This window comes from Mytilus edulis, chromosome 1, assembly GCF_963676685.1.
Source record: "Mytilus edulis chromosome 1, xbMytEdul2.2, whole genome shotgun sequence".
NCBI classification, from domain to species: domain Eukaryota; kingdom Metazoa; phylum Mollusca; class Bivalvia; order Mytilida; family Mytilidae; genus Mytilus; species Mytilus edulis.
Window position 1 is genome coordinate 49570065 of NC_092344.1, and position 12960 is coordinate 49583024.

At 32.1% G+C, this 12960-nt stretch overlaps 1 protein-coding gene across 1 annotated transcript in view; it reads right to left on the bottom strand.

Moving 5' to 3' along the window:
- The window catches only part of LOC139513313 (E3 ubiquitin-protein ligase rnf213-alpha-like), a 110077-nt gene that overhangs the window by 72606 nt on the left and 24511 nt on the right, over window positions 1–12960 (bottom strand). The window contains exons 23-34 of the mRNA XM_071301707.1: window positions 12508–12613; window positions 11644–11809; window positions 10788–10956; window positions 6615–6748; window positions 5056–5277; window positions 4009–4131; window positions 3242–3362; window positions 2624–2862; window positions 2095–2177; window positions 1576–1709; window positions 1365–1457; window positions 210–347 (exon numbers count right to left, since the gene is read on the bottom strand). Of these exons, the coding sequence (XP_071157808.1) occupies window positions 210–347; window positions 1365–1457; window positions 1576–1709; window positions 2095–2177; window positions 2624–2862; window positions 3242–3362; window positions 4009–4131; window positions 5056–5277; window positions 6615–6748; window positions 10788–10956; window positions 11644–11809; window positions 12508–12613 (1728 nt within the window). The remainder of the gene's footprint in view (window positions 1–209; window positions 348–1364; window positions 1458–1575; window positions 1710–2094; window positions 2178–2623; window positions 2863–3241; window positions 3363–4008; window positions 4132–5055; window positions 5278–6614; window positions 6749–10787; window positions 10957–11643; window positions 11810–12507; window positions 12614–12960) is intronic.

Consider the following 12960-nt stretch of genomic DNA (forward strand, 5'->3'; position numbering starts at 1 on the left):
TAAGCCTTACTAACAGTAAAATTAATTCCAATCTGAAATCAAATTAGTTTTTAAGCACACATTAAACAACATTATTACGCCTCCTTTGAATACAATCTGTGTGATTGTCATGAAATTTTGATATGCATATGCATGGTGTAAACCTTCATTATAAGTCTAAAATATAGCATTTTTTTTGTGAATGAACAGAAGAGTACATAGTATTTTACCTCAATTTTCTCATAATCCTCATCTTGATCAGCATCCTCATCAAACAATATCCCCCCTTCTTCTGTTTGTCTGTAGAACCATGTCATCACTTCTAAAACTCTCTCCACGTCTCTAAGGCTCACAAAACTACATTCATCCTGTACAAAAACATATGCATAAGTATATGTAGAATACAGAAAAGGTAAGAACTCAATAAATCAACTTATTGCTATTTTAAGAAATTTTCTTTTCATCTTACTGTCTGATAACTTCCTTTCTCAGCAGAGTAGAGTAATATGAAAAATTATCGCTTGAACCTTATAAGGGGGCACATGCAGTTGTCAATGTTAACATCAACATAGTCATAGGCAAAATAGCAATAAACAGATTATCAATGCTCATCTCAACTTGATTGCTTTTCTCACTTTCTCTGTACCGGCTCAAGTGAGAAAATCAATCTTGTTGAGATGATCAATGATAATCTATAAATATCACCATCTAAGTAATTAAGTAAGTCAACAAAACATTCTAAACAAACTAAAATGGATATTCTTTTAAGGTGACATGGCCCAAAACTGTCCTTCATTAAGAAAATGAATTTCTGATATTTATTAAAACTTTGTTAGAGAAAAAGAACTTAATTGATTACATCATACTAATTAATGCCTCTTCCATTTCTTAGAAGGTACAGAAAGAAAGTACAATTTGCTCAACAAGTGAATCTGTGAGCTCACTGATGATACCCCCCACCCAAATATTTCGATAGGAAGTTGTTGAGTGATGAATATGATTAAGCATCACACAGTATAGTTGACTGTGTCATTTCTGTGTAATTTTGTCTCTTGTGGAGAGATGTCTCATTGGTAATCATACCACATCTTCTTTTTTATATCAAGTTTTAAATCATACAAGTGTTTTTGGTAAACAGGAAGTTGTTAAGTAATAAATCTGAAAAAACATCATATGGTATAGCTGACTCATATAAACCCTGAAACCAAATTTCAGAAATCCTTGAAATGCAGTTCCTGAGAAAGATGCGACGAAAATATTCATGGGACGGACAGACGGACAAACTGACAGACAGACAGGCAGATGGATGAAACTAACAAATGAACTGACTGAGGGACAGACAGAGGTAAAACAATATACCCCCACATTTTATCATTAATACGGACCTCCTGCATTCTCATGAAATCTTGACATTCACTTAGAATTCTACTTGTGACATCTGTTAAACCTGGTATCTGTGGTAGTTTGCCTTTGTTAACCTGAAATAAAGGTATATTATATATAAACTCATGCCTGCAATATATATATATATATATATATATAGAAAACAATCTTGTCTGAATTAATTAACAAATTATAATCTATATGTTTTCTTACATATCTTAGAACCATCTGTTTGATGTACATTTCTTCCACTCTAGCATTCAACTGTCCAAAATCCCAAACTAGAGGAAGCATGCTCTGGGGTAGTGGCTGTACCCTGTATACTAATCGTCTCATTGGTACACGACCTGAAATAAAACCACATTAAAATTAAAACAGACAACTTATAACATGCTACGAGGGAGTTGTTATCTTTTGAATACATATAGTCTCATGTAGGATTTCAGAAATTGTCCTATTTGTTACTCATGATCATGAAGGTATTAAAAGTTCAAATGACTGAAGTGAATACCTAATTTGGGTCAAATTGAACTTAAAAATTTAATGAGATAAGATATTGAATTTTGGTTATCAATCACTAAATTCTGTTTTCAGACTAATGGATGGACAAATTGATAGAAGTACTAGAAGTCAAAAAGTCCCCTACTATTATAGGCACTGGCAGGTAGTATTTTTATTTTCTTAGAAGTCATAATGTTAAGTTCCATTATTTCTAAAAGAGAATTTCCTTACCTAACCTATCAGTTGTTTTGTCTGCATCAACATGATAACCAAGTCCTGCCTGCTCTAATTTTTTAATCAATTCTTCTTTGTGTCTGAAATACATATATAAACTTCCTTAGTTGACATCCTATTGAACATACTGTTTAAAATCTGCACTAATAATTGTAAGGTTTGATAAACATTATTTTCTGTTATTATTATTTAATCAGTTCTTCCTCGTATCTGAAATACATATATGAACTTCCTTAGTTGACATCCTATTGAACATTTTTGTACACCGATTACTTACTTTCTGTAAGGATTACATGCAGCAATGATTTTCAGTATCTCATGTATCTATATTTGATTTCATCCAAGAGATTTGTTACTTACTTTCTGTATGGGTTACACGCAGAAATGATTTTCAGTCTGTCATGTATCTGTATTGGATTTCCACCAAGAGATGTGTTACTTACTTTCTATATGGATTACATGTAGCAATGATTTTCAGTCTCTCATGTATCTGTATTATATTTCCTCCCAAAGATTTGTTACTTACTTTCTATAAGGATTACAAGCAGCAATGATTTTCAGTCTCTCATGTATCTGTATTGGCTTTCCTCCCAGAGATTTGTCACACATGATCTCTTTGATGACACCTATAGCCTCAGTAGTGTTGGCTTCATCGAAGAACAGTACAGTATACATATTGGGATTATCTTCTGCATTTTCCATTGCTATTTCTTCTGCTTTCCTCACTTTCTTTATAATATCTTTTGTTGTTGTCCCTCCATGTACCTGGAAATATGATTTGAATGCACTCATTTTATGTCAAAACTATGGGAAAATGTTGAAGCAGTTTATATTTTACACGTATCAATTTTGGCTTAACAGTTTACCCCGGAATGTCTAATTTATCGTTCCTGAGGAAAATGTGACAAAAATATATACATGACCTTCATGTGTAAGATTAATTCATAATCTTTAAACAAGAAGTTGATGAGCCATGAATGTGAAAATCATTACATGATTAAAAGAATTTGTTGGATTCAGGAATATACAGCTCATGTGAAGAATGAATTTTTAGAAATATCATTTTTAATTTGTTCTGCTGTAGAGACAGTTTGTTGTCAGAAAAAAAATGGATTCTTATTATGTATTATTTTTTTTTAAATACCTTCATGATAATCATATTCTCCACAGGTTCATCAGGTAGGTGTTGTAAAGCACACATAAATTTGATCAGTCTGGTTTTTCCACATCCTGTTTCTCCCATGATAATCACTGGTATATCACATCTGAATGTACATTTTGTAATTGTTCACCATTAATGTTAAATGCATAAAATTAGTTATATAATTGTAAAAATAAGAAGATGTATGTTTAATATTATAGAAATTATCTGGCCCTTGCAATTGTTATATGTGTATATTCTTCCATTTTTCTTGTGCATAATTTAAACATGAAATACAGAATTTAGTTATGTTTAGTCCCATCTTTTAGTCCAAACTATCAAATTAACACCAGTCAGAGGAAAATATTCTAGAATAGTCTAAAGTAAGAAATTAGAAAAAAACTTGATTTGGCAATGTTTCTTTACATTAAATTCCGCCATGTTTGTTATCCTTATTTCTTTTTAAAAAAAAGCTGATAGTTTTAATTTCTTCTTCATATTTATATGTAGTTTTCTTTTAAAACATTAGCAAAAACATTCAAATATAATAAATCATAACCACACTTTAAGTTTCTTGACTTGCACATTAACATGTGGCATAATTTGATTTCTTTATTTAAATCTTTTGTGTCAATAAGGCTAAAAGTATTCCAACTCTGGTGTGTGTTCTATAATCAAGCTGTTAAAATTTACTGTGTTTTTCGTTTTGTTTGCTAGAGATTATAATAATGCCTATTGCAGCTATCCCAAAAGAATTTTTGAATAATAACCTGAATCTCATGTAGATGGCCAGAATCTTTTTAACATTGTCTGTTGTTAGTTCGTAAGTTTCATCTGGATCATGTGGGAACTCTATTCCCATCACTTGACATAACTTTTCTATCTTTTCGCCTCTAAAAAAAGGTAACAATCAATTATGCAGATAAAGTATAAATAGCTATTTGAAATACTGGTAAATGATCAACCTAGGAGATATTGCTTTGCTACTGGCATATGGTTTAACTTTCAATTATGAAAGAAATGGTTCACCAAAGGTTAAAATTGGACTTGAGATTTCAAAATTGTTTTTTTTTCCAGAATACTACATATTTTACAAACAAATAGTTGAGATATAACTTTTTTAATACAATCACATTTATTTTTGACACATAACAATCAAATAACAAAGTTATGATCACTTAATTTATTATGCATTTTTGTCTGGTAATTGCCTAAATTTTGGTCAATATTCTTTTTTTCTCTTCTTTAAAAAATAATAACAATATTTGGGGCACACATTTTCCTGTAACAGGTCTAACCAATAAATACGCAAAAAATGATCAGGTTTTTTTTTTTAAGACAAGATTTGTTTTACTTCTCATCAAGATTTTTGAAAAAGTTTCATTTAGGAGGCAAATTGTGATCTTTATAATTATTTATGATGAAGTTGAAATTCAAGGTAATATTTTAGCTGAAGTGAACATTGACATTTCATAATTTTACTAAGATAATGTTTTCAATTTCTTCGATAAATGCTGCATCAAACCAAATACTTTGTAGTACTTTCAAGTGGTATATTTTTGCAGAGTTAAAAATTTCTTATTTATCATAGCAAATATTGATATGAGTTGTTATTTTCAAGCTTATTTTTCCTGATTCTATGCTTTCTAAAAGATCCAATTTTAACATGAATTTGATCTGAATCACAAAACTAATGAAATTTCCCACATTCATACATTTTTGCCTGACGTTAATTTGTTGCCCCCTTATTTGCCTGATTTTCCCATCCCTGATATTATCCTGTAATGAAGAATATTGGGTTTTTTTAATATTTTTACCTGCTTAGCTTATCAAAGTTTTCTGACAGATTGACACCAGGTTGTGAATTTAATCCATTATACAAGGTTCGTTGTCTTTGGTCTAGGGTTGGATCCATAATATGATCTTCCAAACTTTCTCCAGTTTGATCATCAATGAGGTTTCCTGTAGCTTTCTCAATATTAAATCCTAGAAATGTCATGGTATGGTGATCTGGGTTGAAAAATAAGTATGGATGTGGACTGAAAAAAATAAGTTAATTTATGACTGCTATATGTATAAAGCTAAAATATCATAAAAAAATGAAAAAACAAGAATGTGTCCATAGTACACGGATTCCCCACTCGCACTATCATTTTCTATGTTCAATGGACCGTGAAATTGGTATAACAAGAATGTGTCCTCAGTACACGAATGCCCCACTCGCACTATCATTTTCTATGTTCATTGGACCGTGAAATTGGAGTAATATCTCTAATTTGGCATTAAAATTAGAAAGATCATATCATAGGGAACATGTGTACCACGTTTGAAGTCGATTGGACTTCAACTTCATCAAAAACTACCTTGACCAAAAACTTTAACCTGAAGCAGGACAGACGGACGAACGGACGGACGAACGGACGCACAGACCAGAAAACATAATGCCCCTCTACTATCGTAGGTGGGGCATAAAAACACTTTTTAGGCATTAAAATTAGAAAGATCATATCATAGTGAACATGTGTACTAAGTTACAAGTTGTTCAGACTTCAACTTCATCAAAAACTACCTCCACCAAAAACTTTAATCTGAAACGGGACAGATGGACGGACAAACGAATGAATGTTCAAACCAACACACAGATAAATGGAAGAAGGGATGGGCAAACGGAAGAATGGACCAACAGACCAGAAAAACATAATGCCTCTCTACTATCGTAGGTGGTGCACAAAAACTATGAGGTTTTAACTTGAAATTTGATTTCAGTTGTAATAAGTTAATAAATTACAACATTATCTGCTATAATTCCCTTATAATATTAATTTATACACTGCATGAACAATACAATTTGTGTCACTTCCTCTAGGAATTGTTTAGAATACACCTTTAAGTTTGCAATATATATTTTCCCCAATGCAGTCACCACAAAGAGTTTGGAATATACCTTGAAGTTCGTAATATTTAAGGATGTTAGCTCCTATTGTTTTTTAGTTTTGCCAGATATTTGGAATTTTCTGTTTTTATCCATGAAGTGCCATTAAAATATTTTGCCCACTAACCCCTACTTTTCTTTATATAATATCATTACATATGTATATAGTTTAAAAATACATTTCTCAGAATCTTATAAATTTATTGTTATTTTTTCATAGTTTTTGAAAGAAAAAGAGTGCTAATGATAAATTTATGAAAATCTAAAGAGAATAATTTCCTGCCAAATTTTCTATGGCTTATATCTCAAAAATATGCAAACGGAATGTTAATTTTTTCTGCTTTTTAAATTCATTTACGTACTACAATTCATAAAAGTTTTTTAAAAAGCATGTTATTTTGAACATCCTTAATATTCCCTTTACTACACTAATAATATACATGCCTTGATTCCCATTTCCTTCTCATTTCATACAGTTCCTCAATGTCTTCTTCATCCTCCTCATCATCCAGTAACTGACGCTTCAACATGTCAATTGGTGACTCCTCACTTATCTGTAGAGATCTGGTAGCAAAGTCCTAAAATACATTCATATGTTTTTCTAGCTTTGAAGTGCATGAACAGCTGTATGCTTATATTATCATAAACTTGTATAAAATATTACTAAAATTTTACAGTTCAATAACATTTCAAAATATCAAAAGGCTATGAAAGGATTACAAGGTTTATTGACCAAGATTCCTAAGAACTTCCATAGCGGCCTGATAAAAGGTACCTTTATTGACTGCTTCCTGAATGTTATCACATGCCTTTCCATTAATTTCCGTGACGTTTATCACATGCCTTTCCGTTAATTTCCGTGATGTTTATCATATGCAACTTCGTGCATTTCCGCAATTTGTTTGAAAATGACAACAGAACGCGGAAAACAGATAAGACTTTTCACAAAATGGTTGAGGAGCAAAAATTAACAAGTGAAACTGTGAGCTACTGCTCACTGATGATACCCCTGCCGCAAGTGGATAATATTAATAGTGTAAAAATATGCAAGTGTTCGGTAAACAGGAAGTTATTGAGTGATGACTCTGAAAACACATCACACGGTATAGCTGACTTATATAAACCCTGAAACCAAATTTCAGAAATCCTTGTATTGTTGTTCCTGAGAAAATTGTGACGAAAATTTTTAACTTGGCTATCTTGGGTAAAATCATACAAGTGTTTGGTTAACAGGAAGTTGTCAAGTGATGAATCTGAAAACGCATCACACGTTATAGCTGACTTATATAAACCCTGAAACCAAATTTCAGAAATCCTTGCATTGTTGTTCCTGAGAAAATTGTGACGAAAATTTTTAACTTGGCTATCTTGGGTAAAATCATACAAGTGTTTGGTTAACAGGAAGTTGTCAAGTGATGAATCTGAAAACGCATCACGCGTTATAGCTGACTTATATAAACCCTGAAACCAAATTTCAGAAATCCTTGTATTGTAGTTCCTGAGAAAATTGTGACGAAAATTTTCAACTTGGCTATCATGTGTAAAATCAACAAGTGTTCGGTAAACAGGAAGTTGTCAAGTGATGAATCTGAAAACGCATCACACGGTATAGCTGACTTATATAAACCTTGAAACCAAATTTCAGAAATCCTTGTATTGTTGTTCCTGAGAAAGTTGTGACGAAAATTTTTAACTTGGCTATCTTGGGTAAAATCATACAAGTGTTTGGTTAACAGGAAGTTGTCAAGTGATGAATCTGAAAACGCATCACACGTTATAGCTGACTTATATAAACCCTGAAACCAAATTTCAGAAATCCTTGTATTGTAGTTCCTGAGAAAATTGTGACGAAAATTTTCAACTTGGCTATCATGTGTAAAATCAACAAGTGTTCGGTAAACAGGAAGTTGTCAAGTGATGAATCTGAAAACGCATCACACGTTATAGCTGACTTATATAAACCCTGAAACCAAATTTCAGAAATCCTTGCATTGTTGTTCCTGAGAAAATTGTGACGAAAATTTTTAACTTGGCTATCTTGGGTAAAATCATACAAGTGTTTGGTTAACAGGAAGTTGTCAAGTGATGAATCTGAAAACGCATCACGCGTTATAGCTGACTCATATAAACCCTGAAACCAAATTTCAGAAATCCTTGTATTGTAGTTCCTGAGAAAATTGTGACGAAAATTTTCAACTTGGCTATCATGTGTAAAATCAACAAGTGTTCGGTAAACAGGAAGTTGTCAAGTGATGAATCTGAAAACGCATCACACGGTATAGCTGACTTATATAAACCTTGAAACCAAATTTCAGAAATCCTTGTATTGTTGTTCCTGAGAAAGTTGTGACGAAAATTTTTAACTTGGCTATCTTGGGTAAAATCATACAAGTGTTTGGTTAACAGGAAGTTGTCAAGTGATGAATCTGAAAACACATCACACGTTATAGCTGACTTATATAAACCCTGAAACCAAATTTCAGAAATCCTTGTATTATAGATCCTGAGAAAAATGTGACGAAAATTTTCAACTTGGCTATCATGTGTAAAATCATACAAGTGTTCGGTAAACAGGAAGTTATTGAGTGATGACTCTGAAAACACATCACAGGGTATAGCTGACTTATATAAACCTTGAAACCAAATTTCAGAAATCCTTGTATTGTTGTTCCTGAGAAAATTGTGACAAAAATTTTTAACTTGGCTATCTTGGGTAAAATCATACAAGTGTTCGGTTAACAGGAAGTTATTGAGTGATGACTCTGAAAACACATCACACGGTATAGCTGACTTATATAAACCCTGAAACCAAATTTCAGAAATCCTTGTATTGTTGTTCCTGAGAAAATTGTGACGAAAATTTTTAACTTGGCTATCTTGGGTAAAATCATACAAGTGTTTGGTTAACAGGAAGTTGTCAAGTGATGAATCTGAAAACGCATCACACGTTATAGCTGACTTATATAAACCCTGAAACCAAATTTCAGAAATCCTTGTATTGTAGTTCCTGAGAAAATTGTGACGAAAATTTTCAACTTGGCTATCATGTGTAAAATCATACAAGTGTCCCGTAAACAGGAAGTTGTCAAGTGATGAATCTGAAAACGCATCACACGGTATAGCTGACTTATATACACATGAAACCAAATTTCAGAAATCCTTGTATTGTAGCTCCTGAGAAAAATGTGACGAAAATTTTCAACTTGGCTATCATGTGTAAAATCATACAAGTGTTCGGTAAACAGGAAGTTGTCGAGTGATGAATCTGAAAACGCATCACACAGTATAGCTGACTTATATAAAACCCTGAAACCAAATTTCAGAAATCCTGGTAGTGTAGTTCCTGAGAAAAATGTGACGAAAAATATTCATGGGACGGACGGACTGACTGACAGACTGACAGACTGACGGACTGACGGAAGGACAGACAGAGGTAAAACAGTATACCCCCCTTTTTTTCAAAACGGGGGTATAATTAAGTTAAACATGTTTTGAAAGACATAAATGAGGTGACAATATTATTGAAAAACATGATAATTGTTGTGACAAGATAAATAAAACGCTTGTAATATCAATAAAAACAATTAAAGTTAAGATTTGTTTTGGTTGTCTGTAAATATTAACTGAAAGTGCAAAGACAAACAAAATTAAATTTTAATAGTTCTTGTCCGTATTTCTTCTGCTGAAGTATATGATAAAAGATAATTACATGTCATTTTTCATTTTTCATTATTGGCCCTCGTTCATGATATTAGACCTTGAGCCTGCGGCTCTTTAGCTGATATCATAACCTTGGGCAGATAAAGGGTCTGATATGAAAAATGTCATGTTATATTCTATACTTATTGTCACTTGAGCAAATCAATAATAACATATCAAAGATATCATAATGCTAATGAGATATGAAACTAAACTATTTCATACTAGACTGACAAGAACATTTTTAATGGGCTGGGTAAACTAGACACAGACAACTTGTAGAAATGTCATTCTAACTAGACAAAAAATTCTTATAAAGGGACATAAAGAACAGTGAGGCTATTAAACTTTGTATTTTGTGGAAACAAGTATTGTGTATAAGTTTCGTAACATTTGAATGAGTCAAACTTAAGTTAGAGAAAGGAATAAAAAATTCTGCAATTTTTCAATTTGTAAAGAGCCATAACTCTAGAACAATTAAACTGATACCACCAAAATTCAAACTAGATCTGTGTTTTGTGGTTATAAGCATTTAGTATAAGTTTGAAACATTTGGTTGAGGAAAACTAAAGTTAGAGAACGGAAACTAACTTAAAAGATGTATGGACGTACAGACAACCAAGGGTAAAACTTAATGCCACCTCTGCTATGGCATGGCCATAAAAATGGTCAGATTCCAATTATAAAGGGCTGGAGAAATATTTTCATCTTGCAAAAGTTGAGCAATCTGAAGATGTAGGGATTTAAAAGCAATAGCAGTGGTAGTTTCAATAATACTAGTCATGTTGAACAAAATTTTTTTCGATAATTCTTCATAAATAATTTTAAAAACTCCCACACTGAAAATCTGTGTGCATGGTATCATTTTATAGTACCTGGGTATTGCAGATTGTGTATTAAGTCTTTTTAAATACCTACCCTAGACATCTGTATCAAAAATTTCAAAACAAATGAAGGAAATCCAGGAAGATCTTGCAGAACAATGGGACTACAGAAAGCTGATGTTTCAAAGTCCTGTAACTGTCTGTTCAGAAAACTAACAAAATGGTACAATTCTGACCATGAGGGATCCTTAACACCACAATGTCTGTAAAAAAGATAGATGTAGATGATTGAAAATGTTCAACAATTAAAGACCTATGAAAATGCCATTATGGTAGAAACTTTCAATTGACTGCCTATTCAAATTATTTACCCTAAATAACAATTTATTACCAATTCTAGCCTTTTCACATGTTATCTCAAAACTATAATAGATAGACAGAAACTTTTGATGTAAATATATAATTCCTGCAAATTTGATCCGCTTCAACTTAATATACTTCAACAAATGTTTAAACATTTTTCATTACAGAACTTTGCTCATTGTTGAAGGTTCAACCAATTGTTGCTTACATTTTTGGGGGGGTCTCATTGGCGGGTACTGATCCCAGATCCCGCTTACTGTTTTATCAGATTCCCGTATCCCGCTTACACTACGTAGGTAACCAATTCTAATTTTTTTGTAATTTCCTGTGTTCCGCTAGACTTCATTTCCTGTTTTCACGGCACAAAAATTTGACTTTCACGTGTCCCGCTTACAAAAAATTGGCAATCCCGCGTCATGCTTAGACCCCAATGAGACCCACTTTTGGTCATTGGTCTATGATGGGTAGTTTTCTTATTAGCAATCAAACCAACACTTTTTATTTCTATATTGTCAATATCTATTTAATCTTAGATCTGTTAACACTATTGAATTCATATCTGTCAATGTAAATGATAAGATATAAACCTGAGTAATATCTGCAAGCAGTCTTCCCTGTCTCCCTCTGGTTCCTCAGGGTTAATGTCGGTAAGAGCTTCATCTCCATCCAAGCGACTAAGATATTGATAAGGTCTCTGGAAGGTCTCACTGGCAAACTCAGACTCGTCAAATATCAAATCAGTTTCACTGAAATCTGATTAAAATAAATCATTCAATGTATGTCACTACAATCAAAATGCAATTCATATATATGATAAGGGAATGTTTTTTCACTGGCATGCACTACCTAAGTGAATATGAAACAGTTCAAATAAATATTATTCAGGTCATTTGTTCTTTCTGATATTTATTTTAGAAAGCAATCCCACAGAGCCAAATTTAATTCTTTAAAGTAAAAAAAACTATTCAGAAGACAAGAGGGTAGATGCAATGTAAATGTTGGTCTATTTTAATAGGATTTTGTTTGCACAATGATATTTAATCATTTAGTTAACATACAGAATTTTACATCTAAGATGTAATATATTTTCATCCTTATTACTGTAAGCCAACTAATTTTTCATGAACAATTTATTTTCATGATATTTGAGAAAAGAAAGTAAAGTGAATATCCTTATTCAACTACATTAAGTAAATTTGAAAATCACGAATTGGAATCGCCTCATATTGAACTAGAAAGGGCTAAATGGGAAATAAAGTATCTGCCATAATTTGTTGGTTTACAGTTCGTTTGAAATATGTTGCCCAAAGGAATAAGGTTTTATTTTAAAACTTCCTAAAAATAACATTTTTCTTGTAGCATCAAATGGGTAAATTTTCAGTTGTAATGGTTATAAAATCAAATTACTTTTGCAGCATGGGGAAAAAAAATATCTGTCAGATAACACTTACCATCAGGAAAACTCTCATCAAATATATCAAGGCTTTCTTTTGGTGATCTACATAAAACATCTGGAAGGATGTCTAAACAACGATGCATACATTTTAATTTTCCCACCTTAAAATAATAAAATAAACAAATATAGAAAACAGAACAAACTAGAAATTTCAATAAATATTTTATGGTCATATGACATATATGAAAAACTGCTCAAAAATAACATTTCTATAATCTGAAAGAGGGACAAAAGATACCAAAGGGACAGTCAAACTCATAAATCGAAAAATAAAATGACAATGCCATGGCTAAAAATGAAAAAGACAAACAGACAAACAATAGTACACATGACACAACATATAAAACTAAAGAATAAGCAACACAAACCCCACCAAAAACTGGGTGTGATCTCAGGTACTCCGGAAGGGTAAACAGATCCTGCTCAACATGTGGCACCTGTCTTGTTG